At 38.3% G+C, this 17,794-nt stretch overlaps 1 protein-coding gene and 2 pseudogenes across 2 annotated transcripts in view; 1 reads left to right on the forward strand and 2 right to left on the reverse strand.

Moving 5' to 3' along the window:
* CLEC6A (C-type lectin domain containing 6A) overlaps positions 1-10,791 on the reverse strand; it is a 31,117-nt gene extending 20,326 nt beyond the window's left edge. Inside the window, exons 1-4 of one of the 2 annotated variants that reach the window (XM_032270341.1) lie at positions 10,567-10,791; positions 8,485-8,574; positions 6,695-6,796; positions 1,479-1,624 (exon numbers count right to left, since the gene is read on the reverse strand). In XM_032270341.1, the coding sequence (XP_032126232.1) occupies positions 1,479-1,624; positions 6,695-6,796; positions 8,485-8,574; positions 10,567-10,594 (366 nt within the window). In that variant the 5' untranslated portion in view covers positions 10,595-10,791. The remainder of the gene's footprint in view (positions 1-1,478; positions 1,625-6,694; positions 6,797-8,484; positions 8,575-10,566) is intronic. The other variant, XM_032270343.1, reaches the window with a different exon arrangement.
* Positions 1,858-6,688, reverse strand: LOC116544175 (annotated as a pseudogene).
* Positions 10,792-14,235: 3,444 nt separating the features above from the next.
* Positions 14,236-16,994, forward strand: LOC116544176 (annotated as a pseudogene).
* Positions 16,995-17,794: the final 800 nt, after the last annotated feature.

Consider the following 17,794-nt stretch of genomic DNA (forward strand, 5'->3'; position numbering starts at 1 on the left):
AAAAAAAAAAAAAAAAAAAAAAAAAAAAAAAGAAACAATCAACTAATAAAAAGCCTATGAAATGACAGAAAATACATGCAAATCATATATCTGGTAAGGAGTTAATATCAAGAATACATAAGGAATGCCTCCAACTCAACAACAATAAAACAACCCAGTTAAAAACTGGGCACGGGACTTGAATAGACATTTCTCCAAAGAAGATATATACATTGTCAACAGTACATTTAAAATATTGCTCAGCAGGGTGTGGTGGCTTGCACCCAGCACTTTGGGAGGCCAAGGTGTGTGGATCACAAGGTCAGGAGTTCAAGATCAGCCTGGCCAAGATGGTGAAACCCTGTGTCTACTAAAATTCAAAAATTAGCCGGGCATGGTGGCGGGTGCCTGTAATCCCAGCTACTCAGGAGCCTGAGGCAGAGAATTGCTTGAACCTGGGAGGCGGAGGTTACAGTGAGCCGAGATCACTGCCACTGCACTCCAGCCTGGGTGACAGAGTGAGACGCTGTCTCAAAAAAAAAAAATTGTTCAACATTATTGATTATTAAAGGAATACAAATCAAAATTACAATGAGATATTTCCTCACCTCCATTAGGATTGCCACTATTCAAAAGCAAAACAAAACAAAATAACAAGTGTTGACAAGAATGTGAAGTGAGACCCTTGGGTACCCTTGCTGGTGATATTAAATGGCGCAGTCAGTATCAAAATAGTATGAAGCTTCCTCAAAAAATTAAAAATAGAACTACCATGTGATCCAGAAATCCCATTTATGGGTATATGTCCAAAGAATTGAAAACGGGAACTCTAAAAGATTATTTGCACACCCACATTTATGGCAGAATTATTCACAATAGCCACAGAGTGGAAGCAACCTAAATGACAATTGACAAGTAAATGAATGGAAGCGTGGCACCTTAACGAATTCTCACCACAAAAAAAGAGAAAAAGAAGGTTAAATATATGATGTATGGATATATTAATTAGCCTGATTGTGGTAACCATTTCACAATATATATGTATATCAAATCATCGCAGTGTACACCTTAAATAAAGAAACAAAAAGAAAGTGTGAGATGTATATACAATGGAATGTTATTCAGCCCTGGAGTGAAAGAAAGTCCTGTCATATACTAGAACACAGATGAATCTTGAGGATATTATACTAAATAAAATAGGTTATACAAAAAATGACACATACTGTACAATTTCACTTATATAAAGTGTTTAAAATGGTCTCATAGAAACAAAAGTAGAGAAGTGATTCCCAGGGCTTTCAGGAATGGGAAGATGGACAGCTGCTGTTCAATGGGTGGAGAGCTCCGTTTTGCAAGATGAAAAAGTTCTAGAGATCTGTTACACAGCAATGTGAAAATAGTAAACACTACTGAACTGCACACTTAAAAATGGTTATGACAGTAAATTTTATGTTATGTGTTTTTTCTGCAATTAAATAATTTAAAAATGAAAGCAGTACCTGCTCTGCTTCCGTGTTGATCACAAGCAAATGCGCTCCCATCTCCGCACAGTTCTGCTCACTCTTAGACCAAAACTTCTCTTCGCTAGAAATGAAATAGCAACTGGAACCAAATGGCTTCCAAGAAGCTGGACAACATTCCCAGGCTATTTTTGTGTTACATGAAAAAAAAAAAAAAGAGTGAGTGCAAGATGAGATAAATAAGATTAATGATCTGTGGTTGCTTTCTACAGACAGTTTCTTAATTCATGTTTTTGCTGTTTCCTGAATTACATAATTTGGGGTCCTAGAATTGATTTCAAATAAACATTCTTTAGCATTAAGTCCTCAGTATGTATTAAAGTTACCAGCAGAATTTCTCTGGGTTTTCTTTAAAAAAAAAAAAATTACGATCGAGTTTTGTTTTTCATGTCCCTTATGCATTATGAGCACCAAGTCCTCCTACAGTTTTAAATGACGGACACAGACGAACCTAGAAACTCAATTCTGCTCAGCAATCTTGCACAAACCACAGGGCCTTAGGTTTTTAAAATGATAACTACTCACAGGTTAGTTATGAGAATTAGAATTATGCCTCTTAAGAATTCTGGCTCCCCAAGTTATCAGGTATGTCTTTGGGCAAATTCGTAACCTCCTTGAGCCTCAATTATTGCCTTTCCAAAATGGAAATAACAGTAGGGCCAACCTCACAGGGGGATTTAATCACATAATAAGTATAAAGCATTTTAAAAGATGCTTAACGTAGAATAATTGCTCAATAAATGTTACCTATTACTAATGTTCCCACCATATGAAGTGCTTAAGCGTCTTAAACAATTAGCAGTTCTCTCCCGTCCCCTTACAAGTACCAGTTTGCCACTATCCTAGGATTAAAGAAATCCATAGCTCGTCATATATAAATCCACTGATATATTTTCATTATACTTAAAATCAATATGATTTTGATTTCATATAATTTAAACAAATATCTATGTATGCTTAAATAGTAAATTGTTTAGATTTGTTGGGTTTTGAAATTTGAAACAGTAATTATAATATATGTGATCTTCTTGGGCTTATTTTTTTTATTTTGCATTGCTAATATTCATCCATGTTATCACACATAGTTCTATTTTATTCCTTTTTTACGTTATTACATCATTACATATTCAATGATTAAAAACCAGAAAGCTTATTCTTCCTTTTATAATGTTATAAAATGAATATAATAGATTAACCACCTCTATAATTATTTGCATGTTGGCTGCTTTTAGAAATATACTTTCATTGTGCATTCTGCTCACTATTAATGTTTGTTTTAATATGTCCCAACGTATGTGTTAACATATGATTTGAATTTTTAAAAGTCAAATTTGACTGACTTTGCCAACTGAGATATATATGCCAAAATTTTTTCATAAGCTGAACATGTGAAATTGCCACTCGAAGGTTGACAAAAAATATTGACAGCTGTGATCAATAAAAGCATCTGTCAAAAAGGCATAACCAACATTAATTATATTTTATTTTCTCAGTTTATGCTGAGAATAATGAGCTGATCAAGTTACTTTGCAAGTGTAGAAAGTAACAGATGAAAATCATAATCATTTGATAAGCCTTATTAGAACACTTTTGGGTATACTTTTGAGAAAGCAAACAACTACTGACTGAGAAATAACAAATCTCTTGCAAAATTATTCTACAATATTTCTTATTGTTTACTTTCAACAACACTGGGGGTAACCTGACCAAATTCTCAGTTTGCAAACCATTATAAATAATTTTTGGCAATAAATTACTATATAATCTTAAGCAGATAATGCTGAAAGAATATCAAAAATTGAGCTACATTCAAACAAAATTTTTTCATTCTTATCTACTGATTAAGGTAAGCAAGATTTTTCAGTTAATGTTGTTAAATTGGAAAACAGGAGTTGAATTGATGTTGAATATGTTAGCAATAATATTATAGTTACATTTGATAACTTTTTAAAAGTTTCATTCATCTCATTAAGACTTAGACTTCCAATACTTTTTCTTTATTTTTAATGATTTATCAAAGTTCATAATAAATTTGTGATGTTTTGCTATTATGTCCTGATAATAATTATGATAATAAATCAATCCAGAGCACATTTTATAACACTTGAAGCCTAATGGTCCACAGGAAAGCAAAATATTTTTTGATTATCTACATATTTTTACAGATGAGGAAAGCATCATGTAAATTTTAGCTCAAGGGGATAGACGAATGATGTAAAACATCCAACTGTTAAATAATACATGTTTATTATTGTTTCAATAGATGATGGGGTTAACACTTGGTAATAGTATTTACACGCAAGTAAATACATTTTAAAAGAGAAATGACAGTTTGGTTTTTTAAAGTCAACATTTACAATGTTCCAGAAATTAAAGCTTTTGCTTCTATAGCATGATGAAAAATTTAATGTCAAATTAAACTGTATAGGAGAGTACGTATGTTTTCAAAATCCTTTTTGGGGGTTGACAAGCAAAATAATTAAAAACAAACTGGTCTAAGCAGAGTGCAAGTGAACTGAAGGAACTCTAGCTCTTCCTATGCGGCTGAACGTCTCCACACACTGAGACTGAGTGGGAAACAAACTGAAGAAGGTACAGTGTGGATTCCAATTATTCTTTAATTATTCTTCAATCATTCTTGGATTCAATTATTCTTACCCTTAATCAAAAGGAAATTTTGTGTTTGGACTTTTTATTTTTCATTGTAATGATAATTTGAAAGGATGTTGTTAAAATTAGAGTACTTTTATTGGCTGACATGGTATTATATAAAATAATCGTATTTTATCACATAAGCTTTTCTGTAACTTTAAGTAGTTGTATTGGACAGGTTGGCTGGTCATAATTTTACATGGGATACACTTAGGGGACCAATTAACAGTCTCTTATGCCAGATGGATATAGAGTTAATTTAATTAATATCCATCTCTGTCCCATTTCAGAGCATTCTGAAGGCAAAAGCTAAGGTGCCCATTGCTGCTTCCAGGATAATATGCATTCAAATGCTAGTTGTTGAAGCAGTGTTCCACATAGGTGGGAGGAAGGCTATCCTGATAGAATTATGATCCCTCCACCCACCCCCCGACAAGAAGAGTCAGCTCCAAACTGTTTCACTAAAAAACCCTCAGCATGATGTAAGTTGGGGAAAATTTAAAAAAAAAATCCTTTACATCTCCCATGTACCATGTTCTCGACAAATACCAAAAAGAAAATTCCTGAATCTCCTGGAAGTACAAAGAAGCTTCTTCCTCTCTTCAATTTTCACAGGCTTCTCAATAAAAGCAGAGGAATTAATTGGTTTTTGAAATAGCAAGAGTCCGACATCTGTCTAGATTACATTTCTTTACTTTGGAAGCCATAAAGACAACTATTTCCTTCTCTTTCCCCTTTTTTTTTTTGAATGTCCTAAATTATTTATTAGATATGAAGTTTACAAAGTTTACTGATATCAGGAGTAAGACTGGAGCTGGAGACTATTGCGCCTTCTCCAAGCTGCGGACGAGAACCACAAATGTGTGGTGGAACTTCCAAGACCATGGCTCCTTCGGGCTGCAGATGTCAGCCCGCACGTCTCCCTGTGCTTGCAGACTGGTTTGCAGATCCACTGGGTGTCAGGATTTCTTCCGATAGCTTTATAGCATGGATCAATGAGGATAAGCTCAAAAATTTTTTATGTGGCATCTTCACCAACCCAGTGAGAATTCAGGACTCTCAGAGCCCCACAGCGTCGTCCAGCGCGCTCCTCTGCAGCAGACTGAAGGCTTGGAGCAAACTTCAGCTGGTTAACACCATGAGGGACAGGCTTGCCCTAAGTTACACGCAGGAACTGGACGTTTTCAGCCACCAGGACGAACACGAATCCTTTTTTTTTTTTTTTAAACATGGATGTCTCCTCATTTATTTAAATCTTTATAATTTCTTTTTTTTTCCATTTATTTATTTTATTGCATTTTAGGTTTGGGGGTACATGTGAAGAACTTTTTTTTTTTAAAGATGGGGTTTCACCATGTTGGTCAGGCTGGTCTTGAACTCCCGACCTCAGGTGATTCGCCTGCCTTGGCCTCCAAAGTGCTTGGATTACAGGTGTGAGCCACCACGCCCGGCCTGCCAATCCTATGTATAATGTAACCTTGCTTGTCCTTGTAGCCCAGTCTACGCTTTATCTGGGCGGGCGGGGCGGGGGGAGACCTGTGGAGAGCAGAGCTGGTGGTGCTGCCAGCAGCAGACCCTCCAAAGGAAGCACAGGACATCAGACTGCCTCTTTCTCTGTAACTTCTGGATGTGCTTATCTGGACCCATCTTGGCTGAGTGACAGCTGCCGCCAGGCGGAAAGCCTCTTTTCCTTTTTCATGAAGCTGCCTGATACAGTTTGGCTCTGTGTCTCCACCCAAATCTCGTCTTGAATTGTGGGAGTTACCCTGTGGGAGATAACTGAATCATGGGGGTGGTTCCCCCATACTGTTCTCGTGGTAGTGAGTAAGTTTCACAAGATCTGATGGTTTGATAAGAGGAAACTCGTTTCACTTGGCTCTCAGTCTCTCTTCTCTTATCTGCTGCCACCTGAGACGAGACTTTCACCTTCCACCATGATTGTGAGGTCTCCCAGCCACGTGGAACTCTGAAACCAATAAACCTCTTTCTTTTGTAAATTGCCCAGTCTTGGGTTATGTCTTATCCGCAGCATGAAAGCTGACTAATTACACTAACCATGATCCTAAATTCAACTCTGCCAACTCTCCACATATGAAGTTAACAACAGTATATTTTGGACAGGGATCAGTCTCATCCTGAACCAGTTTAACCAGTAATAAAGCTGGTATTTCGGATGGAGATAGGTAGTATTAATTGGGAACCTTAAATATCAAAGAAAGTATTTTATGCATTTGATGGAGGGTGAGGAGAACGTAAAAACTGAGAATTGTTATGAATAATTTTCAGGGTTGACCTGAGCAAATTACATGCATGTAGATTTATAGTATTTACCAAGCTCAAAAATCTGAAGAAGAAATTGTTTTGGGGGCATGTCTAGAGCCTGATATGAACATGTATGTTTAGAGAAATCATGAAAATATCCAAGCAGAAACCTTAATAAAACATACACACACAAATGCACAATAGAATAGACCAACTTTGAACTCAACCCTGATCTCTCCCTGAGAAATAAGAAAGTCTATTTAAGCATTTTAAAGCGTTACCTGTCATCTTTGTCCCTTCACTGACGCAAGTGAGACTTGAATGATATGAGTGTAGTTCAGACAGACTTTTGCCAGTTTTGCCATGTGTAAAATGGTAAGTTACTGTGAAGGAAGAAGAAGGATTAGTGCCCATCTATTATTTTGCTATGGAGCCTCAGGCTCTATATCTGTACAGTGCTGACTAACCTCTGACCCCACCACTCTTTGTCTCTGCAAGCCCAGTAAAGACCATGCCAAATTATTATTTGCTCGTACTCATTTATCTTATTTGCTTTTATATATCTATTTCCCATTTAATTGTTTGGTCTTTTCACCACTAGGATTTAGGCTCCATACACGTGGACACAGATTCTGCCTGTTTCCTACAATTAAGCACAAACACAACTTAAAGGATAGGACAAATGCTTGGGAGCATAAATACTCCATTCTCCATAACGTGCTTATTTCACGTTGCATGCTTGTATCAAAACATCTCATATACCTCGTAAATATACACACCTACTATGTACCCACAAATTTTTAAAATAATGATTTTTAAATATTTTATTATTAAAAAAATAAGGAGGAAATCTGAAGGTGAAAACTAAAAAATTTTTTTAATTGCAAACACCTAAAAAAGTAACTGTCATAAAGTCATCAATAAATATTTATTGATTCACTGGATGTCTGCTTCTCTTCAGCCTTAATAACCTTGATGCAAGCACACAGGTTATTTTGATGTTTTCTAAATAATACCAGCTTCAAGTAGCCACACATAAACATATGGGCTAAGTAACAACAAAGGGGAAACTTTAAACACTTACAAAGATATTTTGAATGTCTCAAATGAACGTTAACTTTTATGTTAATGTTCACATTCAGCAGGATCTTTTATCTCACAGAATCTGATCGGATTCTTCACACATTTCTTTTTTGTCCTTCTATAACTAAAACTCAATACAGTCAAATCTTTCTACCCTGCTCTTTAGTCCATGTTTTGAGGTCCTGAATTTGTGTTTCTTTTTATGAAATAACTATTCTTAAACTCCCTTCTCTCTTGCACTTGATTATAAAAAGCAAAAGCAAAACAGATTCCAACTTTGGTGCTAATTACTTGTATTTTACTGAATATTGTCAGATTTATCTAAATCCCTGAGGGAACTACAGCCATGACCCGATTGACAGGGGAAGTCACTTTTACTCCCTCCCAGACTATTCAATAACTATTTTTAATCACCTTATCAGTGAATAGAAATTCAAATTGTGAATCGGAGAGGAAAAAGGTCTTAAAGACTTCTCACACAATGAGCCTGAGACGTGCTCAGATGAAAGCAGAAGAGGAAAGAAATCTTTTATTCTCTTTATCTCCATTATTTCATTTGAATACTTTTTACTCTCACACTAGAAAGGATCTGCATAAGGGCCGAAGCAAATAACCCAATATAAAATACTACACTTATGACAGCAATGAGAATTGCACTCCCAATACAGGACTTTTGTGATTAGAAAAACGCAGGATTGCTGGTGAACCCAGTCCTGAAAGATGGTGTCTTAGATGATGGCTACAGTGACAACATGGATATGTGAGGCCATGATTCAGAAAATGCTAACAAAACCAGGTAAAGTAAATCTACAAGAATTCAATTTTCAAAAGATAGAGGAAGAATAACAAAAGGAAAAGGAGAAATCAAGGAAAGGCTAGTATTCCAAGTAAGAGCTGACATATTCATGGGGCAAAGGAGAATATATCCTAGGAAACCAATATTCAAGGGAAGGCAAGCAAGGAAAATAGCAGCTCAGTGAGAACTTACCCACACAGCTCACAATGAAGCAAGCACTGAGGAGTGCAATGAGAATCCCAGCCGCAGACCAGTGTTTCAGGGACCACCAGCCTCCTTTCTCTGTTCAATCAGGAAGACAACAAATGCAGTTACCAGGGGGCCAGGGAGCCAAAATCCCCAGAAAGCTTGCAGTAATAAACAAACTAGATGAAGAACCTTAGAGCAATTAAAAACTGAAAGCAGAAAGAGATCTTACAAACTCCCTTAGAATAAATAGCCAGGTGGTAGCTCTGTGGCCCAAAAGACTCCAGGTAAAACACATGCTCAATCGACTGGAATTTCCACATCTTTATTCCTTCTTCTTAACTATTATGTAGTTCCATTTATCTCCTTTCTCAAAACATCACTTTTGTCTCCCATTTCTCATATCCCTGTGTTGACATTTGGTTTCTTCAGTATATCCAAGAGATATCTGCACTCCCGTGTTTATTGCAGCACTATTCACAGTAGCCAAAATACAAAATCAACCTACGTGTCTATCAACAGATGAATGGAAAAAGAAAATGCAGTAAAATGTATACAATGGCATATTATTCCATCATAAAAAAGAATAAAATCCTGCCATTTGCAACAACATAGATGGAACTGGAGGACACCATGTTAAGTGAAATGAGCCAGACACAGAAAGACAAACATTGCATGTTCTGACTCATATGTGGGAGCTAAAAAATTGATCTCATGGAGACAGTGAATAGAATGGTGGTTACCAGAGGTCAGGAAGGGTAATGGGGAAGAGAAGATAGAGAACGGTTGCTTCATGGGTACAAAAAAACAATTAGATAGAAGAAATAAAATCTAGTGTCCCTTAGCACAGTGGGACAATTGTAGGTAAGAATTTTTTTTTTTTTTTTTTTTTTTTGGCATGGAGTCCCACTCTGTCATCCAGGCTAGAGTGCAGTGAGGAAATCTTGGCTCATTACAACCTCTGTCTCCCAGGTTGAAGCCGTTCTTCCTATCAGCCTCCTGAGTGGCTGGGATTACAGGCACATGCCACCATCTCTGGCTTATTTTTGTCTTTTTAGTAGAGATGGGTATTTCACCATGTTGGCCAGGCTGGTTTGGAACTCCTGACCGCAAGTGATCCACCCACCTCAGCCTTCCAAAATGCTGAGATTACAGGTGTGGGCCACTGTGCCTGGCCCAACAGTCATTTATTGTATAAGTCAAAGTACCTAAAAGAGATTTGGAATGTTCCCAACACAAAGAAATGATGAATATTTGAGGTGAGGGATAATCTAATTTTCCAGATGTTATCATTACACATCATATTCTTGTATCAAAATATCACATGTACCCTATAAATATGCACAACTTTTGTATCCATAAAAAATTTTAATAAAAAAAATTTTAAAACATTATTCATCGACATGCAAAGGGTTGAAGCTAAAGTCAAATTTTCATGCATTAAAAATGGGAAGCTTTTTTCTTACAAAAAAAAAAAGAGAAAAGAAAGTACAAAAAAAATCTCAGGGTAATTGGAAAGAATGCTGCTGTCTGGATTACAAAATTAGTCAAAAGATTTTTTTTTTTTTTTTTTTTGGAACGGAGTTTCGCCCTTGTTACCCAGGCTGGAGTGCAATGGCGCGATCTCGGCTTACCGCAACCTCCGCCTCCTGGGTTCAGGCAATTCTCCTGCCTCAGCCTCCTGAGTAGCTGGGATTACAGGCACACGCCACCATGCCCAGCTGATTTTTTGTATTTTTAGTAGAGACGGGGTTTCACCATGTTGGCCAGGATGGTCTCGATCTCTTGACCTCGTGATCCACCCGCCTCGGCCTCCCAAAGTGCTGGGATTACAGGTGTGAGCCACCGCGCCCAGCCTCAAAAGACTTTTAGGAGCAGCTATCTAATAATCAATACTTTCTCTATTTACCTTCTATCACGTAAATCTTTTCTGTCTCCCTAAACTTTCAAGAAAATCTAATACAAACCTCCTTTGGGTCTGCTACATCTGTCGAATCACTAGCTCTTCAATCTGTTCTTTAGCTACTTCTCTCCAGGTGATCTTATTACATCATACACTTCCTCCTCGGACACTGAGAAAATACTCACCTGTACCTTGAAGTTGCCGCTCTTGCATCCTTACGCAGGCTCCCTGTGTTGAGAAGGTCCAGGAACCTTTGTATCTGTCTCATTAAAGATGTTGCCCAGAGACCCAGCTTCATTTAAAGAAACCAGAGCTCAGAGACAAACTGCTACACACCCACTCATAGGACTAAGAGACTTCCAATATTAAGTGTACCTCAAAAGAAGAAGTCACAGTTACAACTAAAGTTTCCAGTGATTTCAATACATGGGGGTGGCGGGGTGGGTGGAGAAAGAGGAATTAAGAAACATATCGAAAACCATTTGTGAGAACTTTGGCAAGAATACTTAGATCATTTCTTCAGTTCCTCATATAAAATTTCTCTCTCTGAATCCTATTCATTCTGACATGCAAAATAGAACATTTTATATCCTCTAAAAGAAATCTATTTGGAGACCTTGATTAAATTAAGTACTCCCTAGCTAACCTTTACGTTGGTTACTTATTTTATGCAAGCCTTAATCCATGTGTTAAACAGTGTCCTAGGAAGTAAGTACAAGTCTGATTGAATGAAGTCTGCAAAATGAAACATTCTGAAATCAGTCTGCATAGGTGATGAAACGTTCTTACTGCATCAAGACTAATACTAGGCAGATGTCAGTGATATTTTGTAGTCTCCCTGACTAGGTGAAAGGGAGCTGAAGTGATATAAAATCAGAAACAGGCTTCATAAATTTGATACTGTAGCAGAGAACATATAGTTGGTTTTCTTGTCCTCATAGATTCTCAATAGAGACACCCCCCTGAAAACAAACATTAGAGAAACAAGAGAAAAACCAGGTGTTTATTAATGGGTGCTGTACCCATCACTCAGGAGAGAAGGCAGTTCAAATGTATTCCTCTCTTTCAAGGCAGTGGCTTATAGGCCTTGCTTAAATAGTATTTTAACAGAGAGCCATAAATCTTATGGGGTGGTGAGAAAGGAAAAAAACTTTTTATTTGAGAAATGTGAGCCCCTTGAAACTATCAAGTCCAGAGTGGAATCATGAGAGCGACTTGACAAGAGTCATGCCTCACTGCCACCTTGAGCTCAACAATTACCTCTTGAAGCCACGTTATGTGGCTTCTAGACTAACTGAACCCTTCAGTTTCACAGTGTATAGCCAATTACTAATCAACGTGGTTTCTGTAAATCAATGATAATTTACTAATGAATCACTTTTCAAATCACTCCCTCTCCTGATTCATTCTTTTTTTACTTTTAATTTATTTTGCCATAAGTTATTGGGGGTGCAGGTGGTATTTGGTTACATAAGTAAGTTCTTTCTTTAGCGGTGATTTGTGAGATTTTTTTGCACCCATTACCGAAGCAGTATACACTGTACCATATTTATTGTCTTTTATCCCTCGTCCCTCTTCCATTCTTCCGCCCCAGTCCCCAAAGTCTACTGTATTAATCTTATGCCTCTGCGTCATCATAGCTTAGCTCCCCATATCAGCGAGAAAATAAAATGTTTGGTTTCCCATTCCTGAGGTACTTCGCTTAGAATAATAGTCTCCAATCTCATCTGGGTCAGTGCAAATGCTGTTGATTCCTTGTTATGGCTGAGTAGTATTCCATCATATATTTATACCACACTTTCTTTATCCACTCATTGACTGATGGACATTTGGGCTGGTTCCGTGATTTCACAGATTCTTTCGTTTTTTTCTTTAAAATCTTCAGTCTCTCCTTTATTCTCCAGTCCACTTACCAAGGCAACTTGGAAGTGTTTTCCCAAGAAGCTGTCCTCAACCTTGGCCCAAATAAACTCTGTATGAATGTGACTTCAGCTACTTCCTTTAGGATGACGGTGAAAAGACAAAGAAGAGAGTATCTTCAGGATTCCAAAAGGAAATGAAATACAGGAAGACATTTGTATGAGAAGAGTGATGTCTGCTTTTAAATTCTTTTACAAGCATTGTAAAGGAGCTAATCCTTAGCTGGGAAAAGTGGAAAGAAGGGCAGAAAGAACTTCATCTTTGTAAATTGTTGTTCTGCCATCAGGCAAGCAGAAGGAGGGGAAGAATGTTCTCCTAATGGCTACCTTTTTCAGCTCAATAACATGCAGTTATCTTAGAGAGGGTTATTTTGGCTTCCTCCAATCATTACCCAAGGGCTTTCAAACACTTCATCGTTTACATACAGTCTCTAAAATGTGGATCACTCTATTAACATCACAAGCATTTCCACATTCTCAAGTAAACAGTCTTAAATACAAGAAAATCTATTAGGAATATTGGACTTGTGATATAATAAGAAACATGTATATTTCATTTTTGTTTATCACAGAGCTTCTAAAACCCTAAAACTACCTGGTTGACAGAAATTAGCATCTTTTGTTATAATATTTGGGTTTTGTCCTCAGCTTTCAATCATGCTCTAGAGTCATAAAGGTGCAAGAAACATCTTATGTTATCTATTTGGTTTTTGTTCCCAGTTTCTGAAATAGTTCCAGGTCAATAAAGATGAAAGAAAAAAAGTAACAATAGTTACCTAGTTGAACATTTAAAAAAAATTTTTAAGATGAAAAGAGTGTCTTTTATTATTCATAACAAGACCCTTTATCCAAGCCTGGTGCCTATGCTCATGAGGTTACTTTTGATGTTCCCCAAGACCACTTTAGGACAGGGGTTGGTTGCTGAGTTCAATCACGAATAGCTAATGATGTAATCAAACATGCCTTCATAATAGAGCCTCCATAAAAACTCTAAACAATGGGTTCAAACTGAACAGGGATTTTTAAAGTGACAAGACAGTTATAGCTATAGCCAGTGATGAAATGGACATTGAGAAACAGGATAAAGGCTCAGAAAACTTCCCCAATAGTTAATTTAAGATGCATTTGATCATAAAAGAGCAAAGGAGAAGAAGTGGCTATAAGACATCAACATTTGTTTCCAGTTCCCCTCAGAGACAGAGAAACACAAACCTAAGGATTGAGTCACTTGAAGGTCCAATAAAAGAACACATTCTTCTTAGCCGTCTGGAGGTAATGTAGATTAAAAGCCTCTTTTTTTCTCCTCTGTCTCGTTTTTATGCACCCCTAATCACGTTCTGGTCTTGACCATTAACAATCCTGTGCTCCCTTCTCTTTGTTTCTTTCCATTCCTTTGCCTGTATAAATTTCTAGATTCCAGTGGCATGCCTTTGAATCAAGAGGTCTGAAATGGGAGGAGCAAAGACAAAAAGAAGAACTATACCAATATAAAATATAATATGACACAAAATCAAGAGAGAGAATGCTAAATCAGAGCAAAAGCAGAATTGTGGTCGGCTCAGGTCAGATCTCTAGACAATCATAAGTTATTTAAGCCTGTCCAGGGAGTAATGCAAAAACAAGCAATGGAGAAGATAGGAACTAGTAGAGATTGAAAATAAAAGCATAGACTAGTATACCAGTAGACAGAGACAAAGTGAAAATTGTTGTTTTAACCTGATCTCTTTTAAAGGAGACATGAAGGCCCGGCGTGGTGGCTCAGCCTGTAATCCAAGCACTTTTGGAGGCCAAGGCGGGCGGATCACCTTGAAGTCGGGAGTTCAAGACCAGCCTGACCAACATGGTGAAACGCTGTCTTTAAAAAAAAAAAAAAAAGAGAGAGACGTGAGGGGTGAATTAACATTGTGAACCGAATCCTTTTCCTAAAAGCAGCATTGGGCTGTTCCTGTGAAAACTGGTGTCCATGACTGAACTAAGTAGTCACAACCTGATTCTCTTGTATCTGAATTGAGATTAAAAACAACTACAGGGCAGCGGCGGCAGCAAGTGCCGGAGGCCAGCAGGGCCGAGCCGGAGCTGTCCCCACCGCCGGGCCGCCGGGCTGAGCCTCGTGGAGCGGCCAGGACGTGGATGCGGCCTCGATCTCCCGTCCTCGCCCCCGCCCCGCCGAGCTGGAGCTGCTCCCGGACAAGATATGGGAAATGAGTGTTGGACGTCCAAGAATAAAGTTGTTGGGTATCCTGATGATGGCAAATGTCTTCATTTATTTGACTGTGGAAGTCTCCAAAAGCAGTAACCAAGAAAAAATTGGAAAGGAGAAGTAACAATACCCAAAGAGAAGTTCTGGAAGATGCCTACCCCTGCCGAAGCAAACTGGAACGGAGAGCAAGAGAAGCTGAGCGGGCAGCGCAGCCCCATCCTGAGCACGCCGGCCGACCAGACGCGGGAGGCGGGCAGGCTCTGCAGCGGGAGCCGTCTGAGCTCCTGCGAACCTGACCTCAGGGTCACGTCGGCGGTTACGGGTTTTAACAACGTGCCGGACGATTTCAAGACGTTCTGCTGTATTTGAGATGCCGCGATTATTCACTGCTTGTAGATCAGCCGGAGAAGTGTGCAAAGAAACCCTTCTTGTCGCTGGCGATTAAGTCCCTCACTCCACACTTGGCCAGAAGGCAAGCGATCCGGGAATCTTGGGGGGGCCGAGAAAGCAACGCGGGGAACCAAACGGTGGTGCAAGTCTTCCTGCTGGGCCAGACACCCCCAGGGGACAACCACCCCGACCTTTCAGATATGCTGAAATCTGAGAGTGAGGACCAAGACATTCCTACGTGGAACTACACAGACATTTCCTTCAACTTGTCTCTGAAGGAAGTGCTGTTTCTCAGGTGGCTAAGTACTTCCTGCCCAGACACTGAGTTTGTTTTCAAGGGCGATGATGATGTTTTGGGGAACACCCATCACATCCTGAATTACTTGAATAGCTTATCCAAGAGCAAAGTCAAAGGTCTGTTTATAGGTGATGTGATCCACAGTGCTGGACCTCATCGGGATAAGGAGCTGAAGTACTGCATCCCAGAAGTTGTTTACTCCGGCCTCTACCCACCCTATGCAGGGGGAGGGGGTGCCTCTACTCCGGCCACCTGGCGCGGAGGCTGTACCATATCACTGACCAGGTCCATCTCCACCCCACTGACGACGCTTATACTGGAATGTGCCTTGAGAAACTCGGCCTCGTTCCAGAGAAACACAAAGCCTTCAGGACATTTGATATTGAGGAGAAAAGAATAACATCTGCTCCTACGTAGATCTGATGTTAGTACACAGCAGAAAACCTCAAGAGATGATTGATATTTGGTCTCAGTTTCAGAGTGCTCATTTAAAATGCTAAAATATATACAAACTCAATTTTGCATAGAGAGATGTATTTTGAATAGTTCTCATGTTATGTTCTCACATTACAGCAATTTCTATGTTAAAGCATGAAAATTGCCTTTATGAGTGGTCTCCATTCGAGGGCCTCTAACCCCTTCAATCTGGTACTTATGTGAAGAGGGAAAGGGAAAGATGGTAATTTTTTTACGGTGTTATGGCACAATGATTGGTTCTGATCTTACCGGCTAGTGCTCATTTTTAAAAACCTTGTCCCCTCCTATCTGAAATGTTTCTGGAATGTTACCATTTTAAGTTATTTTTGTTTTACCCTCTTCTATAATATTCCTACTTCTCATAATAATGACTGATTTATCTGCGATTCAGGTGTTTATCAACCTATTGGCTACAAAGATTTTGTTAACATGATCCAGTGGTTTTTGTGAAATGGAATTATGTTTATCTTTATGGGACTTGGATAAATTTTAAATTGTCTAGAAAACAGATACTTTAATTTTCCATTGTGGAATTCACTTTTTCAATTGTGGAAGTTTCCTAACGCCCCAACAGTATTTTCTTGTGTTAATTTTGCAAAACGAGAATCATTGTCTGACACTCATCTAATTTTTCTGGTTGTAATCTTATGGTCATAATAAGGAGAAAGAGGTTTTAATTTTTCTTGTATTTGGTTTGCTGGGTCATATCATAACCTAATTTTAGTATTTGAAAACAATGAGTATGATTCCTTAATGGCCAACTGAAGACTGAATTGTCCGGAACAACCATACCGTATTTGTGAATTATCAGTGTGGACCAGGAAAGCATAAATAACTTTTGAACTTTAGTGAAAAGATTGAAGTTGCAGACTTTTGCATAGGGGGTTTGTCAGTTTAAAACTCCAGAATTTATTATCACCATATTTTCACATGTTGCTTATACAAGATTATTATTCTGAGTAGTAATTGCTTCCCTGTCTATGTAGAAGTGCCTGTGTTTTTATTTATTGTTCAAAGACTAAAACATTTTCTTAAATATATTTTGTGTAATATTTTATTTGTATACAGTGTTGTTGAAATATTTAACTAGAGCACGGTATTTTAAATGTTAAGATGTAACATATGTTAAATAAAGCTGTTATTTTTGAATTTTCAAATTTGCCGTTTGGGGGTAAGAACTACTGGAGTTGACAAAATTCTGCCAAACTATTACTTATAGGTACTATCGTGTAACATACTTTCTTGAAATATTTTTGTTTATAGAATTGAAGGTTCTTATCAGATGGGATGCTGGGCACTATAAACAATGGAAATAAAACCACTGTATTTAAAAAAAAAAAATTACAACAATTGTTGGTGACAAATATTGCCCCCAGTTTTATAGATTTATTATTTATAGATTTATTATCTATAAAATAATAAGGAGATGTTTAGACTCAGATATGAGGTCCACACAAATTAGTATAAAATATCCTCAAATACACAAGACCTATAGCATCTCATTATTTTCAATTTATTAGTTTTTTTGTTGTTGTTGATTCGTATTACCACCAGCTGATAAGAAATTCCTTGAAAGTTATTCTTGGGACTATCCTCTCTCCCTGGGACTATATCAAGGTTCTAGGCCGGGAGCGGTGGCTCACGCCTGTAATCCCAGCATTTTGGGAGGCCGAGGTGGACGGATCACGAGGTCAAGAGATCAAGACCATCCTGGCCAACATGGTGAAACCCGGTCTCTACTAAAAATACAAAAATTAACTGGGCGTGGTGGTGCGCGCCTGTAGTCCCAGCTACTTGGGAGGCTGAGGCAGGAGAATTGCTTGAATCCAGGAGGTGGAGGTTGCAGTGAGCCGAGATCGTGCCATTGCACTCCAGCCTGGCACCTGGCAATGGAGCAAGACTCTGTCTCCAAAAAAAAAAGATTCTAGAGATTATGTAGATCCAGAAATTGAAGAAGAGAAAAGTGGCGTTTTATTGTTCGTGGATCCACACTGGTCATGTCTGTACCCTCATGTGCCCCAAGCCCTCAGTGCAATGATACCTCTCCAATGCTTTGAAGCCAACTTGGTCCTGTGTGTTTTTTGTGCAGGAGTTGATCAACAAGCTAGTTCATCATTACTAGAAGTGGG

The sequence above is a fragment of the Sapajus apella genome, unplaced genomic scaffold (genome assembly GCF_009761245.1).
Source record: "Sapajus apella isolate SASKATOON/1434 unplaced genomic scaffold, GSC_monkey_1.0 scaffold209, whole genome shotgun sequence".
In the NCBI taxonomy this organism is placed as follows: domain Eukaryota; kingdom Metazoa; phylum Chordata; class Mammalia; order Primates; family Cebidae; genus Sapajus; species Sapajus apella.